The sequence below is a fragment of the Enhydra lutris genome, unplaced genomic scaffold (assembly GCF_002288905.1).
Source record: "Enhydra lutris kenyoni isolate GAN:26980312 unplaced genomic scaffold, ASM228890v2 scaffoldscaffold8, whole genome shotgun sequence".
NCBI classification, from domain to species: domain Eukaryota; kingdom Metazoa; phylum Chordata; class Mammalia; order Carnivora; family Mustelidae; genus Enhydra; species Enhydra lutris.
Window position 1 is genome coordinate 17,235,991 of NW_019154092.1, and position 26,300 is coordinate 17,262,290.

General features: G+C 36.0%; 1 protein-coding gene and 1 pseudogene across 1 annotated transcript in view; one reads left to right on the forward strand and one right to left on the reverse strand.

The window, feature by feature from the left end:
• Nucleotides 1-26,300, forward strand: part of LOC111142494 (mindbomb E3 ubiquitin protein ligase 1) — a 130,866-nt gene that overhangs the window by 33,462 nt on the left and 71,104 nt on the right. Inside the window, exons 5-9 of the mRNA XM_022495703.1 lie at nt 2,599-2,665; nt 4,183-4,387; nt 14,664-14,847; nt 22,042-22,186; nt 24,448-24,581. Of these exons, the coding sequence (XP_022351411.1) occupies nt 2,599-2,665; nt 4,183-4,387; nt 14,664-14,847; nt 22,042-22,186; nt 24,448-24,581 (735 nt within the window). The remainder of the gene's footprint in view (nt 1-2,598; nt 2,666-4,182; nt 4,388-14,663; nt 14,848-22,041; nt 22,187-24,447; nt 24,582-26,300) is intronic.
• LOC111142659 lies at nt 7,968-10,355 on the reverse strand (annotated as a pseudogene).

Genomic DNA, 26,300 nt, shown 5'->3' on the forward strand with positions numbered 1-26,300 from the left:
GAGCCCGATGCGGGACTCGATCCCAAGACCCTGAGATCATGACCTGAGCCGAAGGCAGAGGCTTAACCCACTGAGCCACCCAGGCGCCCCTCACCCCCTCTATTTTTAAAGAGTAGTGTTGGTAGTTGAAAATGATCTTGGGAATGCAAGCTGGTGTGGCCACTCTGGAAAACAGTATAGAGGTTCCTCAAAAAGTTGAAAATAAATACCTTAGGACCCAGCAATCACACTACTGGGTATTTACACCAAAGATACAAATGTGGTGATCTGAAGGGGCATGTGCACCCTAATGTTTATAGCAGCAATGTCCACAATAGCTAAACTACAGAAAGAGTTGAGATGTCTGCTGGCAGATGAATGGATAAAGAAGATGTGTGTGTATGTGTGTATATATGTGTATATATACACAATGGAATATTACTGAGCCATCAAAAAATGAAATCTTGCCATTTGCAACAACATGGATGGAACTAGAGGGTATTATGCTAAGTGAAATAAGTTAGTCAGAGAAAGACAATTACCGTATGATCTCACTGATAAGCAGAATTTAAGAAACAAGGCAGAAGATCATAGGGAAAGTGAAGATAAAATAAAACAAGGTGAGATCAGAGAAGGAGACAAAAACCGTAAGAGACTCTTAATCTTAGAAAACAGACTGAGGGTTGCTGGATGAGGTGGCTGGGTGATAGACTTTGGGGAGGGTTATGTGTTGTGGTGAGCACTGGGTATTGTGTAAGACCGGTAAATCACAGACCTGTACTCCTAAAACAATACATTATGTGTTAATTAAAAAAACCAATATCGGTGGGAAAAAAAAGAGAATGATTGACCTAATAAAAACACTTCGAATTACATGCTTAGGAGAATAATGGTGGTTTATTCAATGGATTGCTCTATATTTCTGCATTTCATGGATCACTGTTCAAATGTTGACCTCAGCTATTTAATTTATGGAGTACGACTAAATATTACTGCCAAAGTATTAATACCTTTTATATCTTTTCCGTCTCGAATACATTCCTCCTTCAGAGAATTCTTTAACTTTTGTTTTGTCCCAACTGTTTTATGCCCCTTGGTAGGAGGGGAAAAATATCCCACTGTCCCTTTGCTTTTTAATTTATTCCATTTATATGGGATAATGGTTATCCCATGTCCATAACCCATATCCATAAATTCCATTTATGTGGAATAAATATATTTATATGGGATAAATTAAAAAGCCAACAACGTGAATCTAAAAATACCTGATTTGCCAATTTTAATACTTGTAAATAGCATTAGTTTTCAGTTTTTCATTTTTTTTATGCCTCCTCCTGTTTTTAAATTGTGAATTTTTGGGGATTCTGATTATTGCTTCAGATGAAGCCTTAGAAGTTATATGTGCAGAGGTACTTAATGAGTAGTATATATATATATATATATATATATATATATATATATATATATAGATATATATATATATTGTGTGTGTGTGTGTGTGTGTGTGTGTGTGTGTGCGTGCGCGCGCGCATGTATGGGTTGATCATTTTTGATGGCTGAGTAGTATTCCGCTGTATGGTTATGCCATTATATAATAGTTTCTCTTAATGGTATCTGGGTTTGTTTTTTTTTTTAATTGTTGCAAACATTTCAGTAAGCATCCTTGTGCTCATTTATGCTTGTATTTTTTTAGCATAGATTCCTAAAAGTGGAATTATTGGATTAAAGTATCACATTAAAACAATTTGATCCCTGTGTCTCTTTGGCTAGGACTGAGCGAAATGTGATGCTCTAGTGGCAAAGGAGGCTATAAAAAAGGGAGTTGAGTTGTGTGTGTGTGTGTATATGTGTGTGTCCCTCTCTCTCTCTCTCTATAAGGGAGCTCCTTTCCTTAATACAGTAAGTATATACTGACCCCTTATACTATTAGGCACTTTAAAGTAAATCTAAATGTTTATAGTAACTCTCAAGGTTGCTCTTCTAAGTTCATATTTTCTGACAACTGCCTCCCTGTTGAGATACTTAAAAAATAATTTGTTTTCTTATAAAAACTAAGTGGGAAGGAACTTGAGTTGCCCAAGTTAGGAAGGAAGGACTAAAGTTTACATAAACAGAAAAATTAACTGGCTGAGGAACCAAAGACTGGATTGCGTCCTATCCTTTTCTATTTTCTGTCTGTTTAGTTTTGGATAATTTTCTTTATTAAATGAGTTAATACCTGCCTTGTGTATGTCATAAAATTGACTGAACAGAGCAAATGAGTTGTGCTGTTTTATTTTGTAAAAGTATCTTTAAAATGGAAGTGTTATGTACATTTTAAATACTAGGTATTTGTTGAGGTCTTATATGTGTTTTTGTAAGTATTTTAATGGTAAAGATCTAGGCATCTTAATTTTTAACTTTCAAGGAAAGCTAAAGGTAAATAAAGTATGACCTGTCTGAGGATCAGTCTTTTAATTTTGATAGGTGCTTTTGAAAGCAGTGTTTAGTGTGACTGTTAACCTAGAGCTACTAACTTTTGTGGAGGGTATGTTCTGAATGAACATTTTTGCCTATTTTAGGTACTGAGCTATACTTGAAGTTTTCAAGCCTGATTTTTCTGGTTTCTTTTCTTCTTAGTCTGATCTCAAGTGTGTCCAGGATGCCAAGGGAGGTTCTTTCTACAGAGATCACTGCCCTGTGCTAGGTGAGTCAGCAGACTAGTGAAAATTACTAAATAGTGTGTCAGAATTCATGAAATCAGAAAATGTTTAAATTAGGCTCTAAAAAAAGTTATTTAAGGAGATACGTTTTGGGTTTTATTTTGGTTTTTGAAGTATGCGTTTTTTAAATTTATTCAGACTCTGAAGAAGTTGTCATATCTTGAGAATTGATATACCACTTATATGTCATAATCTTTTTGAAACCTTTGTCTTTTGGTTATAAACATGTTGAAAAATTTTGTGTTAGACTTTCAGTATGTCTTAAATATTAATAATAGAATCTGACAATTTAATGCTTATAAATTCCTTAGAATTTTTGTAAAATCGCTTTCTAAATACAAAAATGAAAAAATAAGGTTATGTAATTAACAGATTTTCATGTGTCATTAAATAAGAAAAAGATAAAACAATATTATTTTCATATTACGGATTCTTTATTGCTGGTAAATATTTACCACATTCTTCTAATTAAGGCTTTAGTATCCTAATGCTTGCCTATGTTCCTCTGTTTAAATAGCTTTATTTGCCTTTCGGCTAAAAAGTGCTGTTTTCTTACAGCATATCCTGATTTTTTTTTTTTTTAAAGGAGAATGTAGAAGAAATATTTATATATATATATATATTTTTTTTTTTTTTTAAAGATTTTATTTATTTGACAGAGATCACAAGTAGGCAGAGAGGCAGGCAGAGAGAGAGAGAGGAGGAAGCAGGCTCCCTGCAGAGCAGAGAGCCCGATGTGGGGCTCGATCCCAGGACACTGGGATCATGACCTGAGCCGAAGGCAGAGGCTTTAACCCACTGAGCCACCCAGGCGCCCCAGAAATATTTATATTTTTGACAAGATCATCCCTTTTTCTTGCTTTCAGAAACTTCCTTGTTTTGTGTCTCGCCTTCACAGGAAAAGTGTAGAATCAGCATACATATTTTGGGTCCCTTGTCATGGTATTTTCTGATCATGAATCCTGACCAGAACTAGTTTTGAAAATAATCTAAGGAATGGACTTTTAAATATTTAAAAATGTTCCTTAGGAAAAAAATCACAGGGGTCATTTAGTAAAAAATAGTACTAAGTAGTTCAGAGAAGAAAATAATTTCAAGGTTCTCTTTCATATTCTCTAGCTAATTATTGTGGCTGTAGTTAGTTACCGAACCTCAATAACGTAATTGTAGTGTGGTTATTGCATGGATAGTCAACAAGTCATCCAGGCAGAAAAGTGAATGTTTTCAAAACCCTGAACTTTGATAAAGGTTTGCATAGTCTAAGAGATTCTGCTCTTGTTCAATTGTTATAAATCATCACATTGAGTTTGTGAGTCTGATTGTTTTCTTTCTTATTGATGCTAACTCCAGAATCTGATATTTATTGAGTATACTCTCAAAACATTTTAAGATTAGATTTAAGATGAAAATATCTAGAGCTTGTTTTTATTTAAAAATAATGCAGTTGCATGATATTGTTGTGGTTTTCCTTTTCCTCTCTCAACTCCCTCTGTAATTACAGGTGAGCAAAATGGCAATAGGAATCCTGGTGGATTGCAGATCGGTGACTTGGTAAATATAGATCTTGACCTAGAAATTGTACAGTCTTTGCAGCACGGTCATGGAGGATGGACTGATGGCATGTTTGAGACTTTAACTACAACTGGAACTGTTTGTGGCATTGATGAAGATCATGACATTGTAGTACAGTATCCAAGTGGCAATAGGTTGGTAATATTTCTTAATTTTTAGTAATGGTAAATAAAGTTAGTATGTAGAGGAAAGAGCCTTAGAGAAAGCAAATAATGTGCTATAATCAAAGACTCCTTAAAGCTAGCTGTTAGATAGTAGATAAAAATCCAGAATATGTTGATAAAGTGGAGGAGAACAAATGATAAGTGTATGTGTGGTATGTATGTGAATTTATATGAATATATTTATGATACAATGTTCTATCTACCTTTTTTTTCCCCTGCTGGAGCAGAATACGTTGTATCAGTATGAGGTAAAATATAGTTAAAAAGTTCTTTGTTCACAATGGACTGTATCAGTCTGAATGAGAAGAATAAAATTAGAACTCTGACCGGTATCTCCAGAGAGTCATCTCTTGGTAGCATAGCTTTTTCTTGCCACAGACATATGCATGTATCAGTCAATCCTTATTAGTAACATCGAATTGCATGCATTTCTTCACTCTGTACCTTTGCACATACAATTTCTTCTATGTGGAATACTTTTTTCTCCCTCTTTGTCTGGATTAACTCCTCTGCATCCCATAAATACTGCGTTTTTGTGTTTTGGGAACCTTCTCTCGTATTCCACTCTCCCTGGTATATGCATTCCTCTCCTGTTACATATGAAAATGGTTATTTATTTTGCCTCTAGGTTGCAAGTTTCTTGGAGGCTTTTATTTATTTGCTCTTAAGGGCTAAAATATATTCAATTGGGGTGCCTGGGTGGCTCAGTGGGTTAAAGCCTCTGCCTTCGACTCAGGTCATGATCCCAGGGTCCTGGGATCGAGCCCCACATCGGGCTCTCTGCTCTGCAGGGAGCCTGCTTCCTCCTCTCTCTCCCTCTGCCTGTCTCACTGCCTACTTGTGATCTCGGTCTGTCAAATAAATAAAATCTTTAGAAAAAAATAAAATAATATTCTGTTCTTTAAAAAATAAAATAAAATATATTCAATTTACCAATATGGTTGTATTTTAAAGAAAAAGTGGTAGTTAAGTTGAATAATTGTCAAAGCTTTATTACTGACATATACATAAAGAAACTAACTTGTTGAGTTCTGTAGGGGAGGAATTATATATAGATAATGGAACAATTAACATGAAATTGCTTACCAGAGTGTAGAATTAGCTCTAATTGTGTTCAAATCTTAAGGATACATGTGATAATACCAAGAGATGAAGAAAAACCTTTGACAGAATTTCACTCCCTTTCATGATAAAAACTACATAAAGCAGTAACAGAAGGGCACTTCTTCAGCCTGGTAAAGGGCCTCTGTGAAAACCGACGCTAATATCATAATTGGTGGAGATTGAATGCTTTTCCCGTAAAAACAGGAACAGAATAAAAATGTCTGCCCTCCCCACTCTTACTCAGCATTGTTCTAGAGGGTCTAGCCAGGACAGTTAGGCAAGAAAAATAAATAAAAGGAGGAAGTAAGAGAGGAGAAGGAGTTAAACCATTTTTATTCACAGGTGACATGATCTTGTATATAGAAAAACGTAAGGAATTCACAAAAATCTATTAGAACTAATAAGTGAGTTCAGTTGCAGGGTACAAGATTAATGTAGAAAAGTCAGTTGCATTTTTATAGATTGGCAATGAGCAATTTGAAAATGAAATTAAGAAAACAGTTTCTTTTATAGTAGCATCATAAAGAATAAAATACTTAAGAATTAGTTTAGCCCAATAAGTGCAAGACTTGGGGAGCCTGGCTGGCTCAGTTGGCAGAGCATGTGACTCTTGATCTTGGGGTCATGAGTTCGAGGCCCTATTGGATATAGAGATTTTTTTTTTTTCTTTAAGATTTTATTTATTTGAGAGAGAGAGAGAATGAGCTGGGTGAGGGGGAGAGGGAGAAGCAGACTCCCTGCTGAGCAAGGAACCTGATGTGGGGCTCAGTCCTAGGACTCTGGGATCATAATCTGAGCCTAAGGCAGATGCTTAACCAACTAAGCCACTCAGGTGCCCCTGTAAAGATTACTTTAAAAAAATAAGTCCAAGTCTTGTACACTGAAAACTACAAAACATTGTTGAAGGAAATTGAGGAAGATATAAGTAAATGGAAAGACATCTTATGCTTATGGATGGGGAGATCTGATACTGTGCAGATGGTGTATTAGTTTCCTTGGGTTGCCATAACAAATTGCCACAGACTCGGTGGCTTAAACAACAGCACTTTATTCTTTCACAATTATGGAAGGCTACATACTGTTGGTGGGATTGGTTCCTTGTGGAGATTCTAAGGGAGAATCTGTTCTATTCTTCTCCTAACTTCTGGTGGTTGTTGGCAATCCATGGTGGGTTCCTTGGCTTGCAGATGCATCACTCATTTCTCTATCTCTGACTTCACATGACCTTCTCCTCGGTGACTCTGTGTGTCCCTGTGTCTTCATGGGCCCTCTTTTTTTTTTTCCCCCTGGGTACAGATTTTATTTTCAAATGCATTCAAATCAGTCTGATTGGTCAAACTCAGCTAGTTGTAGAAAATCATTTGAGATGGAGAGCCACATAAACAATTCCCCAACTCCACTGTTTTATTTTGGTCAATATTTTAGCTTTGCCATCCATAAGGAAAGAACCCTGAGAAGACATAGAAGGAAGTTAATTGAACTCATGGGAATTCTAAAATCTTTTACATAAAAATGATCAAAGCTAACTTCATATGACCTTCTTATAAGGACACCACTCATTGGACTTAGGGCCCATCCTAATCCAGTATGACTTCCTTTTATTGATTACATCTGCAAAGACCCTGTTTCTAAATATGGTCATATTCAGAGGTACTGGGGATTAGGATTTCAACATTTCTTTTTGGAGGACATAATTCAGCATATATCATGGCAGTTTTCCCCAAACTAATCGAATTTAATGCAATCCATATTAAAACCCTAGTGCCCTTTTTTTTTTTAAGATTTTATTTATTTATTTGACAGAGATCACAAGCAGGCAGAGAGGCAGGCAGAGAGAAGGAAGCAGGCTCCCTGCTGAGCAGAGAGCCCGATGCGGGGCTCAATCCCAGGACCCTGGGATCATGACCTGAGCCGAAGGCAGAGGCTTTAACCCACTGAGCCACCCAGGTGCCCCCCTAGTGCCTTTTTTATAGAAATTGGCAGCCTAATTCTATAGTTCATATGGAAATTGAAGTGACCCAGATTAGCCAAAATAATTTTAAAAAGAAAAACAAAATTGGAGGACTCACACTTCGTAATTTCAAAATTTATGATAAAGCTACAGTATCAAGACAGTATATTACTGACATAAAATGGACATGTAGATTGATGGGACAGGGGTTGAGAGTTTGAGAATAAGCCTTTGCATTTAAGGTCATTTGATTTTTGACAAGGGTCCAGCACAGTACGGTGGGGGCAAGAACAGTTTTTTCAATAGATGATGCTGATAACAGATACAGGCTTACCTTGCGGATATTGTAGTGTCAGTTTCAGACCATTGTAATAGGTGAGTCAAGTGAAGTTTTGGTTTCCTAGTATGTATAAAAGTTATGTTTACACAATACTGTAGTTTATTAAATATGCAGTTATACCTTAAATACTTTATTGCTAAAACATTAACTATAATCTAAGCTATCTGTGAGTTTTCATCTTTTGGTGCCCACATCAATGTTGATGGCTGCTGCGTGATCAGGGTGGTGGTTGCTGAAGCTTGGGGTGGCTGTGGCAATTTCTTTTTTTCTTTCCTTTTTTTTTTAAATTTTAAAGATTATTTGTTTATTTCTTTATTTGTCAGAGAGAGAGAGAGGGAATGCACAAGCAGGGGGAATGGCAGGGAGGGAGAAGCAGGCTCCTCAGTGAGTAAGGAGCCTGATGAGGGACTCAATCCCATGACCCTGGTATCATGACCTGAGCCAAAGGCAGATGTTTAACGGACTGAGCCACCCAGGCATCCCTTTGGCAGTTTCTTAAGACAGCAATGACCTTTGCTACATTGAATGACTCTTCTTTCATGGATGGTTTTCTCTGTGGTATGCAGTGCTATTTGATAGCATTTTACCCACAGTATAACTTTCACAACTGGAGTTAGTCTTTTCAAAACCTGCCTCAGCTCTGTCAACCAAATTTATGTAATTTCTAAATACTTTGTTGTCATTTCAACAATTTCCACAGCATCTTCACCAGTAGATTCCTTCTCAAGAAGCTACTTTCTGTGCTCATCTATAAGAAACAACTCCTCATCTGTTAAAGTTTGATCATGAGCTTGCAGCAATGCAGTTAAATCCTCAGGCGGCACTCCTAATTCTAGTTCTCTTGTTGTTTCCAGCACATTTCCACTGACTTCCTCCACTTAAGTCTGGAACCCCTCAGAGTCACCCATGAGGGTTCGAATCAACTTTTCTCCAAACTCCTGTTACTGTTGATACTTTGCCCTCTTGCCATGAATCGTGAATGTTCTTAATGCCATCTAGAATGGCAGATCTTTTCCTAAAGGTCTTCAGTTTACTTTGCTGAATTCCATTGGAAGAATCACCATCTATGAGAGATAAAGCCTTACAAAAATGTATTTTTATTTTTACGTTATTTATTTATTTATTTTAAAAGATTTTGTTTATTTATTTGACAGAGAGAGAGCACAGGCAGGGGGAGAGGCAGAGGGAGAAGCAGACTCCCCACTGAGCAGGGAGCCTGATACAGGGCTTGATCCCAGGACTCCGGGACCATGACCTTAACCAAAGGCAGTCACTTAACCGACTGACCTACCCAGGTGCCCTTATTTATTTATTTTTAAAGATTTATTTATTTTGGGGAGAGAGCGTTGAGGGGAGGGAACAGAGGGACAGAGGGAGAGAAGGAATCCAAATAGACCTCTGCAGGTGGGGCACCTGACTTGCGGTTTGATTGCACCACCCTGAGATCAGAACCTGAGCCAAAATCTAGAGTCGGACATTTAACCAGCTGAGCTACCCAGATGCTCTCAAAATGTATTTGTAAATTATAAGATTTGAAAGTCAGAATTATTCCTTGATCCGTGGGCTGCAGAATGGTGTTATATTAGGAGACATGAAAACAGCGGTCGTCTCATTGTGCTTTCCATCATAGCTCTTAGGTAACCATATGCATTGTCAATGCTATACTATTTCTAAAGGAATTTTTTTTCCTGAGCCGTATGTTTCATCAGTGAGCTTGAAATATTTAGTAAATCACGTTATAAAGAGATGTGCTGTCATCCAGGCCTTGCTGTTCCCTTTATAGAGCACAGGCTGAGTGATTTAGCATAATTCTTCAGAACCCTAGGATTGTCAGAATGGAATGGTCAAGGCTTCACCTTAGAGTCACCAGCTGCAGTAGCCCCTAACAAGACAGTCAGCCTGTTCCTAAAGGTTTTGAAGCTGGGCACTGACTGCTCCTCTCTAGCTGTGAAAAGTCTGAATAGCATCTTCTTCCAAGAGAAGGCTGTTTGTCTATATTGAAGCACTGTCGTTCAGTGTAGCCGCCTTCATTAATGATCTTACCAAGATCTTCTGGGTCACTTGGGACAGCTTCTCCATCAGCACTTGCTGCTTCACCTTGCACTGTGACGTCATGGAGGCGGCTTCTTGCTTTAAACCTCATGAACCACCCTGTGTCAGCTTCAGACTTTTCTTCTGCAGCTTCCTCACATCTCTCAGCCTTCCCAGAACTAAAGAGAGTCAGGGCCTGGCTCTGGATTAGGCTTTGGCTTAAGGGAATGTTGTGGTTGGTTTATCTTCTATCCAGATCACTCAGACTTTCTCCATCTCAGGAATAAGACTTTTTCACTTATCATTCATGTTTTCACTGGGGTAACACTTTGAATTTCCTTCAAGGCCTTTTACTTTGCATTTACAATTTTGGCTAACTTGTTAAAGGGGCCTAGTTTTCAGCCTATCTAGGCTTTTGACATGCCTTCCTCACTAAGGTGAATAATTTCTAGCTTTTGATTTAAAGTGAGAGATTTGTGACTTTTCCTTTCCCTTGAACACTTAGAGGCCATTGTAAGGTAATTAATTGGCCTAATTTTAATAATGTTGTGTCTCAGGGATTGGGAGGCTGGAGGAGAGGGAGAAAGATGGTAAAACTGGTAAACTTCTGGTCTTTGCAGCAATCCAGACACATGCATTTATAGACTAAGTTCTCTGTCTTACATGAGTATGGCTCCCTAAGTCAATTGCAATAGTAACATCAAAGATCATTGATCCAGCAAAAAAACAAGAAAAAAAACAAAAAAACAAAAAGATCACTGATCACAGATCATCATAACAAATATAATGTTTGAAAACTGTGAGAATTACCAAAATGTGATAGAGGTAGGAAGTGAGCGAATGCTGTTGGAAAAGCGGCATCAATAGCCTGGCTCATCGCAAGGTTGCCATAAACTGTTAATTTATAAAAACACTGTCTATGCAGTGCAATACAATGATGTATACTCATACAAACATCTAATTATTGTGTTCTATGCCTTAAACTAGTCGAATGTTATATGTCAGTCATACCTCAAATAAATAAATAAAGCTGCAATGAAAAGAAAATGGTGCTGAGTCAGCTAGTTATCAATGTGCAAAGAATAAGATTGGACCCCAACTATATTACCATGTAGAAATATGAAATAAAAAATCAATCATAGACCTGAGTGTAAGAGCTAAAACTATAGAACTCTTAGAACAAAACATAAGTGTAAGTCTGTGTGACTTTGGATTAAACATACGACCCCCAGAGCAGTAGAACCAAAGAAAAAGTAAATAAACTGGACATCATCAAATTTAAAAATTTTGTGTTTTGAAGGAAGCTAACAGTGAAAAGACAATGGAGTAAGAGAAAATATTTACAAATCATATGTCTGATTTGGGACTTGTGTCTAGAGTATATAAAGAACTCCTAAAATTCAACAATAAAAGACAACTAACCCATTTTAAAAATGGGCAAAATATTTAAATAGAGATTTTTCCAAAGAAAATACAGATATGACCAATAAGTGCATTGTGTTAATTTGCTAAGGCTGTTTTAACAAAATACTACAGATTGAATGGCTTAACCAACAGAAATCAATTTTCTTACTGCTGGGGTAAGGGTATGTTATGTCCTCACATGGCCTTTTCTCTGTGCATGCTGAGAGAAAGAGAGACCTTTCTTTCTCTTCAAAGAGGAACAGACCCTCTTATGAAGACATCAGTCCTGGTGGATTAGTGCCCCACCTTTATGACCTTATTTAATCTTAATATTTCCTTAAAGGCCCTATCCAAATACAGTCACAGTATGGGTAAGGAGTTAACACCCATGAAGAAGATGCTCCATGTTATTAGTTACTAGGGAAATGTAATTTAAAATCACGGTGAGGTACCACTTCATATACTAGAATGACTAAAATAAAAAAAGTATATGATTAAAGTGTTAGTGAGGGTGTGGAGAAATTAGAAAGAAATCCTCATGCATTGATGGTAGGAATGTGAAGTGTTCTTGATGTTTTGGAAAACAGTTTGGTAGGTCCTCAAAGTGTTAAATATAGAGTTAACATATGACCCAGCTGGTCCTCTCTTAGGTTTATAGTCAAGAAAATTGAAAACATGTATCCACACAAAAACCTATACATGAATTTTTGTATAAGTGTTATTCATAACACCCCAAATATGGAAACAACCCACATGTCAATCAACTGATCAATGGATAAAAAAAATATGCTGCATACATATAATGGAATATTATTCAGCCATAAAAAGGAATGGCATAGTGACATATGCTGCAACATAGATAAATCTTAAAATATTGTGCTCAGTGAAAGAAGCCAGTCACAAAAGGTCACGTATTATATGACTTATGTAAAATATCCAGAATAAGCAAATATGTGGAAACAAAGTATATTACTGGTTGTTAAGGGCTGGAGTGAGGGGTAAATGTGGATCGACAACTAATCATTTTGGAGTATCTTTTGTGGTGATGAAAATGATGAAAATTAGGATAGTACTTGGATGTATAAGGCTGCGAATATACTAAAACCACCAATTTCACTTTAAATGAGTGAATTGTATATGAATTATATCTCAAAGCTGTTAATAAAAAGAGAAGGAAATCTTAAATTTACACAAATTAAGTTCAGATTAGCATGTAAACATTTAGTGTTACTTTTTACTAACATTTTGTTACCTTGTCTGTTGTTTGGAAATGTTAAGATAAATTGGGATTATTACTTGCCAAATTCTTTCTTGGTCAAAATTTTTTCTCAGGCAGTATTGTCAACGGTAATAGGACATTTGAATTCTAGAAAATAATCTTTTTTGTTGCTCTTTTTTTCAACAAAAATGTAATAAGTACTTAACCTGTATTAGTCCTATGATCAGTGCTAGGAGTACAAAGACAAGATATGGTCCTCTGCTTTGAAGGGGTTTCCCTTTTAGTTTGGATAGACAAAACCAGAAGGAACTGTGTTAAAATGGTGTAAGTAATTATCATGATGAGTATTCACGGTATTCTGAAGCATGGTGATTTTTATGAGGCAAATCAGAAGAAACTTCAGAGAGAAAATTACCTGTGGAGTGAGTTTAAAAGATGGACTGAGTTTTCATCAGGGAGGGCAACACTGGAAGCAGAGGGAACAACTTGAGGAAGTGCTGTCATGCTCTGGTGCTATCATAGGTCTCATCAATTTTGGAGTATTGGGAGCAAAGTAAAAAGCACCATGATTGTAAGGCTAGAAGAAAATGCATGTGTATCTGATTTTTTTTAACTGGTCAGAGGGACTTCTTTCTCTTTGTGATTGCTTTAGAAAGTAAAGTTTGCTTACATGGTTACCCGAACTTAGTAACAAGTTTTTGTATGTATGATCTCTTAGAGTCTTTTATATGCTGATGACCATTTGAATTAAGGGGAGGAGGGAATAGTATGTCATATTGTAAAAACTTGTTTGGGGAACCTTTTTTCTGTGGAGTGACATATAGGACTGGGGGGAAATGTGTTATATATTGTGGTACATCTATTTGATAAAATATTAAATAGTCAATAAAATGGTGGTTATGAAGATGGTAGCAACATAGACAAATGCTTACATATAGCAAAGAAGAAATCAGAATCCAGATTTGTTTTGAGGCAGTGATTATAATTTGTGAAATACCCATGTGTGACAAGTTGAAAGTAATTACTGTTTTTATCCATGAGCTTATTAATGGTATAGAGAAATGCTGCACTATCTAGGGAAATTTGGCTCTATCAGAATCATAAGCAAATATATATTCAATGATTAGGTAGCTTTTTAAGAATCACTAGTGAAATACTGACCTCATGTGCACTAAGATGTTCATGGAGAGATGTTCTTTATAGTATTATTTGTCATAGTGAAAATTTGAAAGTACTTTAAATGACAGTAGGAAAATGGCTAACTACGTTAGTGTATAATCTTGCAGTGGGCTGCTGCTGTGGCCAGTGAATTGAAATAAGTAACACTGTATCTGTCACACTGAAAAAGAGATATATATAAAATCTCCTATTTATGAAAAAGGAAGTGACTGTCTCCATTGTAAATATTAGTACATTAAAATAGTAGCGCACTCACAGACCTGTACCCCTGGGGATAAAAATACATTATATGTTTATAAAAAAATTAAAAAATTTAATAAAAAATAAAATAAAATAATAGCACACTCAAGGATGTCCATTTTTGTCCTAATTTCATTAGATTTTGTTTTTAATTGGAGCATAATTGACACCAGAATGAGTATTAACAGTGGTTAGTAGTGGGATAGGAAATGGTGATCCAGGTGTGTTTGTGTGAAATAGAAATTTCACTTTATATGTTTCTGAAGTGTTTTAATATTTAACAATAAGTATGTATTTTATAACAATTTTTGAAACATGCAAGAGAAAGCTAGTGAGAAGTATATCATATTAGGGTGGTGATTACAAATAAGTCTTTTCTTAAATTCCCATGATATAGTTATAAAAAGAAATACGTATCATGCAAATGTCATTGTAAATTTTTTTTTTTGGCACGACTTTGGAAGATTGTAATGTATTATTCTCTGGAAAACATTCAGCAGTATGAAAGCCCTCCCTGGGCCCTCCTGCCCTCTCATGGGTCCACAGCTGGTGGAACGGTCCGGAAATCCTTGAGCTCTGGAAAGGTCCCTGGTCAGTCCTTGGGAAACACAGGAGATATATTGGAAGAATCTGCTCAAGTACGGTTCTTGACGTCTGGGCAATCCCCAATCCTTACTCTGTTGATGTGTCACAAAATTTTTCCCTTTAGTGTTTAACTAAGAATGTTGTATTAAAATTAAGTAAACTTACCCATTTTGAGTTTTGTCTTGATTTTCAGGTGGACCTTCAATCCTGCTGTTCTCACGAAAGCAAACATTGTCCGAAGTGGGGATGCTGCTCAGGGTGCAGAAGGAGGCACCTCACAGTTTCAAGTGGGTGATCTTGTACAAGTTTGTTACGATCTGGAAAGAATCAAACTTCTACAGAGAGGACATGGAGAATGGGCTGAAGCTATGCTCCCAGTAAGCATATCTAAAATAGTTTCAGACTAGGAATGATAAAATAGTTTTAGACTAGGATTTATATTATGCTAATGTAGTTTTAAAAAATACTTTAATTTTGGAAAATAAATTAGCATAATCCTTTGAGAATTGTACTCTTCATTGGCCGCTAGGCATACTTTAATGCCTTTTACTTTCTAATTTGTTCCAGTTAAATTAGCCCAGGAAGGTCCAAATATGGCAGCAGTTAATATTTTTTGGGAAAGAGTTGTTAGTAGAGAACGTCATGTAGGTAGAAGGCAACAGAGACTTTCCTGATTCTTAACCCCAGAGTGAGAGAGATGTGCTCATCCAGTTACCAGCAGTGCTGGACCCTTGCTGCTTTTCTCACTTGGGGGCCTGACTCTCTAAAACATAGAGTGTGAAAGAACAACTCTGAATGTGTGCCTTCTGTGGTGGCTTTGCTCCCAAAGAGTTACGGTTTAATTTTTAATTTATTCATTCAATACATTTTTCACCAAATGTTCAGCAATAACAGAAAAGTTTGTTTGTTCTACCCTCCTGGCATCCATCTTCTTTCTCCATTTGTGTCTTGCTCTTTCCTTCTGTCCCATCCTTCTGTACTACCCATTCTGTCCTGCCTTCCTCCACATATTGTCCTGCTGCACCCCCCCATACTTTCTTGCTCTGTACTCCATTTCCTTCCTCTTCCCTTCTTTCCTTGCTATGTCCTCCTATCATCCAGTCACCTAACTGGTCCTCTCCTGTCCCCCTAGGTACCATCCCATTCAGTGCCTCCTTCCTCTACCAAGTACCTTCCCTCCCATCCCTCTTCATGTCTCATCCCTGCACCCTAATGTATTGTCTAGTGCCTGTCCTGGCTAGCACCTCCTTTTCCTGTCTAGCCCCATTGCCTGTCTCATTTAGTCCTCTGCTCCCTCCCATCATGTCCAGGCCCCCCTCCCGTCCTTCATGTTGTGTTGTCCTTCCATCAGTCCATCCTTCCTTCCTACCTTAATCCTTCAGCAGATACTTTAGCATAATGTGCCTGTCAGGCTTCAGGGATATAACAGTGAACGAAAGAAAAGAAACTCATTGTTATGGTGCTTTCATTCAAAGACATTTAATAGTTTGCAGGTGCTGCTCGTGTTTTTTATTGCTTTAGTTAGATAGTGACTAAGTGATAGTTGTGTATGTTCTGTAGGAGCTGTATTTTAGAACTTTATTTTTGTCCAAAAAATTAAGTAGTATATGATCTCTGTTTGTTTGCTTTTGATATTGAAGTTGGTTAAAAAAATATATCGATTGTCTTTAAGCCTCACTATAGTGTGGTGTTACATAAATGTAATTTTTTGACATGCTTTTATAGGAGTCATGTATATTATTTTAAGATTTTTTAGATTTAAGATTTAAGATTTAGATTTTTTTAGATTTAGATTTAGATTTAAGATTTAGGTTTTTTTTTAATGTTTTATTTTTTTATTTTTTAATAAACATATAATGTATTATTAGCCCCAGGGGTCAGTCAAGATGTTTTTGTTTTTCCCCTTAGCAATGACACCTTATATGTAACAGCTTATGTCTTTAAAGTGCCCAATTTTTCTAAGCACTGTGCTAAATGATGAATATATACATACATGTGCACAAACATACGTGTATACACACATAGATACATACACAGACTTTATTTGTCCTGGGAATATTATAAGCAGGTGGTGGTATGGCATCCTTATTTTAAAGATGAGGAAGTCAGAGCTAGGATTGTGAACTGGAGTTTGAACCCAAATCTGTTCTACTTCAAAGCCCAAGTCATCTGTCTCCCATAGTAAGCTGCTGTATAAGAAAAACCTGTAGATTATATCTGTAGGGGAATTCTGGGATTCCAGTGGTTTTGGTGTAGAATTTTAATCTTCCCAAATCATCTTGATAAAAATAGTCAACAACTGGATTAGCATAACCGAAAAAACCAAAGCTGCAAACATCTGTATAAAAACCAGGTTACAGGGGTGCCTGGGTGGCTCAGTAGGTTAAGCCTCTGCCTTCGGCTCAGGTCATGATCCCAGGGTCCTGGGATCGAGCCCCGCATCGGGCTCTCTCTGCTCAGCAGGGAGCCTGCTTCCTTTCCTCTCTCTCTGCCTGCCTCTCTGCCTGCTTGTGATCTCTCTCTGTCAAATAAATAAATAAAAATCTTAAAAAAAAAAAAAACAAAAAAAACACCAGGTTACAGAGTAGCCTGTTGAACTCTAAAATACGAGCTAGTAGTGAGAAAATACTGACAGCTACTAGATCTACATCTGTCTGTCTAGCAGCAGAGAGAATTAATTGGCATCAGATGGACCTGAGAACAGAGGGACTCCAACATAGCTAACAAGTATTCATTGGCTAGTCTAGATTAATGTAGAAACAACAGCCCTGGGAGGACTCTTTCAGACTCCATTTTGGGGTGAGGGTAATAGGTCCATGCTAAAGGTTGAAGGAATTGGAAATACCTGGGTCTGTAAACTCTCAAAATTAACCAGCCGTAGCTCCCTTCCTCTACAGAGCCTTCCCATTAAGGAAGAACTGTGGGAATAGAGACCAAATTTATTAGGATAGAGACGGTAAGTGCAGATGAAAGATAAAAGTTGGAAGGGATCACAATTGGATCCCTATACATAGTTATTGAAAAATGACAAGAAATAGCATAACTTCTTTATAGACAAATGAGAATACATTAGAAAGATATGCACATAAAACTAAAACCTAATGATTCAAAATGAGCCAACAAATTAAAATGATAAAAGATGAAAGAACAAAATAGATCATAATTAGAAATGAGATAACAGAACTTAGGAAAGAATTAAGAAGAAAAGGAAGATAATTTTATGAAAAAGAAGAGTAAGCTTGATGCAACACAGATCAAATAAATATGACAGATATGCCTTAAGAGAAACAGAAGGTAAAAAGAAAAAAATGCTAAAATCAAAAAGATAAAAAGTATTTCAGGAAAGTGGCAAATATATCTAATAGATGTGTATTTGGAGTCCTTGCAAAAAAGGAAAAACAAAAACCAAAGCAATGGACTATAACAACTGCTAAAATTTATAATTTCAGAAAAAAAAGTCCCCAAGTTAAAAGATTTAAAACTAAATATTAAAAGGACACATTGCATACTAGGGAAACTGAGAACACAAAACACTGAGCCATATTCTGGTAAAATAACTGAATCTTCAAGAAAAGAAAAAAAAGTCTTTGGGTATCTAGGAAAAAAAGTCAAGTTTTACTTAAAAGAGAAAGAAAAATCTGATCTCAATGCTTTATGATTTCAATGAAATAACATTTAGGGTACTCAAGGAACAAAAATGTAAGCTAAGACTTTATAACCAAACTGACTTTCAAATATAAAGGCTATAAATTGCTATGAATATATAAGAATTCAGAGAGTTTTGTTCCCATTAGCCTTTTCTGATTAGTTTGTTAGAAGATGTCTCAGACAGCCAAGATTACTGGAGAGAGACCAATTTAAGGGCTCATGGTGGACATTAAATATGTATTTATTTGTTGAACTAAGAGTAAATGATAGTTAAGGAAGGGTTAGAGTCTATATAATGGTTATAAGCTCTATCATCACAGATACAGTACAACTCTCAAAAAATGTGTTATGATTGGAGGGAGAATATGGAAAGTTTAGTAAACCGTTTGCTAAGAACATGAGTGATTCATTTCAGTGTTGTACATACAGGAACCAGTTGACTCACATACTCTGGCTCTTTTTTTTTAAAGAGGAAATTAGGTTTTGTATATATACAATATGTCTTAGTATTATTGTAAATATAACTATTAGGATAATTCAGAGTTTATATGAAGAAAAGCAAACAATGGAGGAATTAACCATTACACTAAAAAAACATGTTTTCATCTAAAGAAGGAATGTGGTATGGGGGACAAAGGTAGAAGGGAGATGTCTTTGAATATGTCTTGTTTTATAGATTTGATTTGAAACCAGATACATATTTTATACAATTATAAAGCAAAATCAAATTCCTAAAAGTGGAAAATGAAGTAAACAAACCTAAATGTATATCTTGTTGGTATAACCATACAGAGTGAAAAGTACAAGTGATTTTTAAGCGTAGTAATTTGTCTTTGTATCTTTTTAGGAAGAATATACCCTAAAGAACTGCATGTAAAAAAACAACTTTTTGGGGTGCCTGGGTGGCTCAGTGGGTTAAGCCGCTGCCTTCGGCTCAGGTCATGATCTCAGGATCCTGGGATCGAGCCCCACATCGGGCTCTCTGCTCAGCAGGGAGCCTTTCCTCCTCTCTCTGTGTCTGCCTCTCTGCCTGCTTGTGATCTCTCTCTGTCAGATAAATAAATAAAATCTTTAAAAAAAAAAAACTTTTTAACAATTTTCAAGTTTTCAGAGATCTTGTTGTTTGTGATAGTGTTAATATTATTATCTTGAGATTATTGTATGCATGATAGGACAAAAAACCAAATGAGTATTTATATGGTGATTATAATTCTTTTATCCCAAGTGGCCTTGAGAACCAGAATGTCAGGGTGGGGAAACGAGATATGGATGTAACGTAAAAGAGGCTGAGTGAAAACCTTGTACTCTTGAATTTGCATTGGAAGAGGTATTATATTTGTGATTTATTTTATCTTCAAAACAAAACACCCTCCTACCACTGTTTCCTAGCTCTGTCCATGAAAAGACTTAGAAACAATAACCATTCTAGTAACAATAACCAAACTTAGTGCCCAGATTACAGTCTTAAGGAGTAGCCTTTCTCTCTGTAAAGAACCAGTCTTTGGAGAAATGGCTAATTCTAGTTCTTTGTCAGGAAGTGAACAAGATGAGCCTTATAGCAGATGGTAAGGAAGCTATCAGAAATTTCTAAGTCAGTTTAAAAGGACCAGTAGCCAACTTGGAGTGTTTCTTTTCAAATACAGAGACATATGAGTTATTTAAATTATACTCAGGTCAAATAGCAAAATCCAGATTGTAAGGAACTTCATAGGACAGATAACCCTGTTTCTTCAACAAATAATTGGCAGAGAAAAATATGTGTATAGATTTTATTTGGAACTTGATTTAAGCAGACTGAAAAATTTTATCATTTATGAGGCAATTGGAAATTTGAACACTGGTATTTTATGATATTACAGAGTTAATTCATAATTTGGGGAGGGTTGTTAGTAGTAGTTTTTTTTTTTTTTTCCCTAAAGTTTACATGATTAATAATACAGGAGGAAGTAGAATAGGTAGGGGGAGACAAGATTGACCATGAGCTGAAAATTGTTAAAAATAGTTGATGGGTACATGGGGATTCAAAATACTGTTACCTATTTTTGTATGTTTGAGACTTACTATAATTAAACAGTTAAGGGGGGAAAACAAAGAATGCAGCCTCATAGAGTTTGAGATGATGGAAAATTCCAAGAGAAAATATCTAGTTAGAAGTTAAAATTGATGTGTGTTAGAGAGCAGGGGGAGGAATAAATAGGGCTAGAGAAGTATGTTTTGGAGTTTTTAGTAATAAGGTGATAGTTGTCAAAGTGGATTAAACTTTTAAGGAAGAAGAGTAAAAAACAAAGGAATAAAATTTGGGGGACAACAGATAGATTTAGGGATCTGTAAAAGGACAAGGAGCCAGTGAGTGGAGAAAGAGAAGGAACAGCTAGAAAGGTTAGACTGCCATCCAGAAATTAAGGGAATAGTTTTGAAGTAGTTGGAGTCACATGCTGTGGAAAGGACAAAGGATAACATATTGAAGGACAGTCTACTCTGTTAGGAAGTAGTCAGATATTATCACTTTCTTCACCAATTTTCTAGTATTGTAATTTGCTATTCTGTGTGCTTAAGAGAAGGTGTTTTGGACTGGAGTTTGAAATGGGGCTACTAATAGCGCTTTACTTTCAGGGTATATGTATTAGGTGAGTTAATTTGTATGAAGTTATTAGAATAGTATCTGCCCCATGGTTAAGAGTTGCTGCTAATTGTGTTCTGAACCCAGTTGCCTTTTTTTTCATTCATATATATATAAATTAAAGATTTATTTGAGAGAGTGTGCATGGGAAGGAGAGACAGAGGGAGGGAGAGAGAGAATCTCAAGCAGACTCTCTACTGAGCACGGAGCCCCAGGCTCCATCCCACAACTCTGAAATTATGACCTGAGTCGAAATCGAGTTGGATGCTTAACCAACTGAGCCACCCAGGTGTCTCCCTTTCCCATATACTTAATAAATGTTGTTTCTACATACTTCTGTCTTGGAGTGGATACTGAGTCCCTTTTTGGTTAAGTATGGTTTATTTTAGAAATCAAGGTTTTATTTTTTTAGGCTAGATTGGTGGTGAATTTTGGACTTTTTTTTTTTTTTGGACTTTTTGATTTATAAATTCTCAAGATGTAAGATAAGATTATGGGGTTAAAAGGTTGGATATTAATCCTGATATGAGGAAGTTGAGAGGCAATGTGGGGGGCTTGGGGGGTAGGAAAAGAATAAATGAAACAAGATGGGATCGGGAGGGAGACAAACCATAAGAGACTCTTAATCTCATATAACAAACTGAGAGTTGCCGGGGGCGGGGTGGGGGGTAGGGAGAGGGTGGTGGGGTTATGGACATTGGGGAACGCATGTGCTATGGTGAGTGCTGTGAAGTGTGTAAACCTGGTGATTCACAGACCTGTACTCCTGGGGCTAATAATACATTATTAATAAAAAAGATAAATTATTTTTTAAAAAGGTTGGATATCAAAAAGCAAAATTTTTTGAATTCTTATGAATGATAGACTGTCATGATTTATTTTTGATTTTATATTCTTGTGGAAGTATTATAGTTTTGTTTATTAAAATGCTTTTTATTTATTTTTGGGTTTTTGGCGGACAGCAAAGCAAAAGTTTATTTAGTGATAGTACAGAGTTTATTGAGCGATAGAACAAAGTTTATTGAGTGATAGTACAAAGCTCCTGAAGATGGAGGGGACCTGAGACAGTTGCCCTATTAAAATGTTTTTTAAAGATACTCTTTCAAGTTTGTAGCTAACAAATAACCCACTTGAATATGTTGTCCTTTAACAGTTTTTTCATTAGGAACAAAAGAAAATTAATACTTTAAACATGTAAGAGCTAACGATTGAGTTTTTTTTTTTTTTTCCTATGGTATGTACTTTAGACTTGGGAACATGAACTAATTTTTTTCTTTTTCTTTTTTTTTTTTTTTTTTGAAAGACTTTAGGTAAAGTTGGCCGAGTACAACAGATTTATTCGGACAGTGATTTAAAGGTGGAAGTTTGCGGAACATCTTGGACGTATAATCCAGCAGCAGTTTCCAAGGTGGCATCTGCAGGATCAGCCATTAGCAACGCATCTGGTGGTATGTTTGTATTGTCGTGTCTTTAAAAGTAATATGGTTTACATTAGAATCTTTGCTTAATTTCTCTGTTCTCTTGTACAGCTAATGTTGTATGTGTTCTTAATTTTCTCCCAGATCACATGACCTCACTTGAATGTTGACAGTTCTACACTTTTCTAAAGGTTTTTGTTTTTTGTTTTTATATGATGAACGGTTTTTTTTATTTTTAAGGATTTTATTTATTTGACAGACAGAGATCACAAGTAGACAGGCAGGCAGAGAGAGGGGGAAGCAGGCTTCCTGCTGAGCAGAGAACCTGATGCGGGGCTTGATCCCAGGACCCTGAGATCATGACCTGAACCGAAGGCAGAGGCTTAACCCATTGAGCCACCCAGGTGCCCCTGATGAAAGGTTTTTGTTCTGACTGAGGTATACCCTGGAAAATTTTCGTAAATAAGTGCTTTTTCTTGGGCATAATATTGAAGGTGTTTGCACATCAAATCTGAGATAACTGAAATTCATCATTGTACTCTTTAGTCAGAACTTTTGTTTTCTGACAAGAAATATCACTTTTTAGACTATTTTATTCTCTTTTTATTTTCAACATTATTGCTAACAGATGGCTTTCTTCCTGGATATTTTTCCATATCAGCCATGGTTTTTTCCTTACTATTTATTTTATTTTTATTTTTATCTTTTTAAAAGATTTTATTTGTCAGAGAGAGAGCACAGCAGGGAGAGTGGCAGGCAGAGGAAGAAACAGGCTTCCTCCAGAGCAAGGAGCCAGATACAGGACTTGATCCCAGGACCCTAAGATCATGACCTGAGCTGAAGGCAGATGCTTAACTGTCTGAGACACCCAGGTGTCCTCTCACTATTTTTTTTTTTTTTTTAAGATTTTATTTATTTATTTGACAGACAGAGATCACATGTAGGCAGAGAGGCGGGCAAAGAGAGAGAGGAAGGGAAGCAGGCTCCCTGCAGAGCAGAGAGCCCGATGCGGGGCTCGATCCCAGGACCCTGAGACCATGACCTGAGCCGAAGGCAGAGGCTTAACCCACTGAGCCACTCAGGCGCCCCTGTCCTCTCACTATTTAATAAGAGTTGTTATACACATAAGAATGTATAATAATAAGTAGGAAATCATCTTGAAATGTGAATAAGTAGAAAATAAATAGGAAATCGTTTGAAATATGAATAAGCTGGATGTTTGGGTAGATTCATGCCAAAGTCTTTCCTTCCTGTGCTCTAGCCTTACATACACATAGCCTCAATTCATTCTAGAACAAATTGCAAGGTACTGTGTATTATTCAGAAAAGAAGGTAGAACCATAATTAAATTTTAAGAAAGTAAAGGAAAACATTAGGTGACCTCCAGTTTTATTTTATACTGCTTTCTACTTCTGCTGCTCTTTCTTCTTTCCTGATGTAATTTGCTCGTGTGCTTAAAATTTAAATCAGGTAGTGTTTATTTTTTTACCTTGTAGTTAGATGGCTTCACAGCACAGTGACTACCTACAAATACAAAGAATGAGAAATAGTTAATATCCTACTCAAATAATTTGGACTTGGTGTTGATCCTCTGCCTCACTTTGTGATTTCTTTGCTTGCCACTAAGTAGATTCAAGAATTAAGGAATAGAACTTGGTAGTTTCTTTACTGATGAATGCTACTTAGAAAAAAAAAATATTATGAGTCTGTGTAAATACACCCCTAATTCTTTTTTGTTTTAGTCAGTACCAATCATGTGGCATCTGTTGAAATATGTTAACACTTAGATGACCATTTTCAACGGAAAATTGGTTTGTCCCTAAAACATCTCCCCAAATATTATAGAGATTACATTGCTTTTGAATCATAATCATTGATTTGCTGATTTATTCTAAGGTGTGTAGCAGGGAGCTCTGAGGTGTGGTATGCTTAAAACCTGAAAGGAAGTTTGTATTGTTAGGATACTTCCATTGTAGTGTGTTCATTTGTGATTATCTTTGGTATGACTTCTAAATCTTAATATTGTTTATATGTAACTCTCTTTTTCTGAAATTGTAACTTGAAATACATGAAGAAAACTGGGAATACTTATGAGTTGGAATTTAATTCAGTTTTATTGGTAGTAATTATAACTTGCCTGGGTAATATCTGTAGTATAGTATGAAAATAATATTAATGATAGAAATAATAAAAAAAAGATAAGTATGTATTACAGTTACGTGGGTAATATTTGTCTGTTAGTAAAGGTTCAAGATCCTCCTGTGTTAGCAGCTTTATTTGATGCTTTACAGAAAGACTCTCCCAACTCTTGAAGAAATTATTTGAAACCCAAGAATCTGGTGACCTCAATGAAGAATTAGTTAAGGCTGCTGCCAATGGAGATGTTGCTAAAGTGGAAGACTTGCTAAAACGACCAGATGTGGATGTGAGCATTTAAAAATTATTTGAAGCATGTACAAAAATAGAACAGTATAATGAACATAACAGTTCAATAATTATTGAGATTTTTCTACATGTGGTTCAACTATTCCTTCTTCTCTGTTTTTGTGAGGTATTTTAAAGAAGAGCTGGAAATCATCAGTGTACTCTTCTAAAATATATTGACATTTTTATTTTAACACTCTGACCTTTTAAATTTATGGTTGACAAAATTTGCATTTAGTTTTTCAAGTGGTCATTGTCCTCCATTTCTCATGGAAATGTCATCTTATGTCTTTTAAATATACTTTTGTAAATTTTATAAGCAATTTTCTATCCCTCTTCTCAAAACATTTAATCTAAACCTTTTCCTGTGAAAATTGACTATTTTATAGTTTATAATACAGACGAATTAGAGGTTATGCATTTTTTTTTTTTTTTTAAGATTTTGTTTATTTATTTCACAGAGAGACAGCAAGAGAGGGAAGACAAGCTGGGGCATAGTGGGAGAGGGAGAAGCAGGCCCCTCACTGAGCAGGGAGCCCAATGCGGGGCTCGATCCTAGGACCCTGGGATCATGACCTGAGCCAAAGGCAGATGCTTAACTGACTGAGCCACCCAGGTGCCCCAGAGGTCATGCATTTTGTAAATCTTAATAGTTTATAGTATTTTACCATTCACGTAAGCCGTATTTTAGGTGGGCCATTTTGGTTCTAGGTAGGCATTCATTGGCTTTATTATTGCTACCATGCTGGCATCAGCATGATGTTCAGTGCTGGCCTAGAGATTGTAGTTGGAGTAGCACAACATCATATTCCTACGAGCTCGTGTGGCGTTTCAGTTATGAGGGAGATGTCAATTGCAGCAGCACAGCACAGTGGTTTCTTGATTGTGAGATATATTACAAATACTTTATTTTGGTTGTCAAAGTACCAAATGACTTTTTTATATTCAACCAAGCAGATTTAAATTATGCTTATTTTTTTTCTTCATTTAATTACTAAATAAGTTTTTTTAAACAATATACATTCTAAACATTTACAAGACCAGTGCTCTAACCCCTGAGCTATGGAGCCTTCCCATTCTAAACATTTAAAGGGAGAAAATAGTTCTACAAGGTTTGTTAGGAAAACATTTCCTTCTCAATTCTAGTTACCCATTCTTCAGAGACAACTATTTTCACCTTGTTCAGTTGATTTTCCTCATATATTTACCTCTACATCTTCTAATAACATACTTCTATTGTTTTTTCTTGATTTTTATGTTTTAGGAGTTATCTTTTGATACTTAACTGTGAAAATGAGGATTCAGCTTTTTTTCTCACCTCCAGCTCATTCCCTTCACACACTCTTCGCAGCTTCTTAATGTGGTTAGGTTGTATGGTAACTTTGTAAGATTAAAATTAATTGTGCATGGTATTATTTAAATGACATTCATATCTGAGCTGTAGACGATGCTAGATTGTATTTTCCTGTATAACCATTTACTTTCCTTGGTGCTCATAATTGTTTTATAAAAAAAAATGAGGTGTAATTTATATATAATGAAATACATGGATCAGTTTTGACAAATGCATACATGTAATTCACACCCCTATAAGATATAGAACATTTCCTTCATTCTAGGAAGTTCACTTACAGTTTTTCCTAATCAGTCCCTCTTAACTTCAGACATCGTTTAACGTTTTTTTCATTTGTTTGTAATCTATATTATAATTAATTCTTCT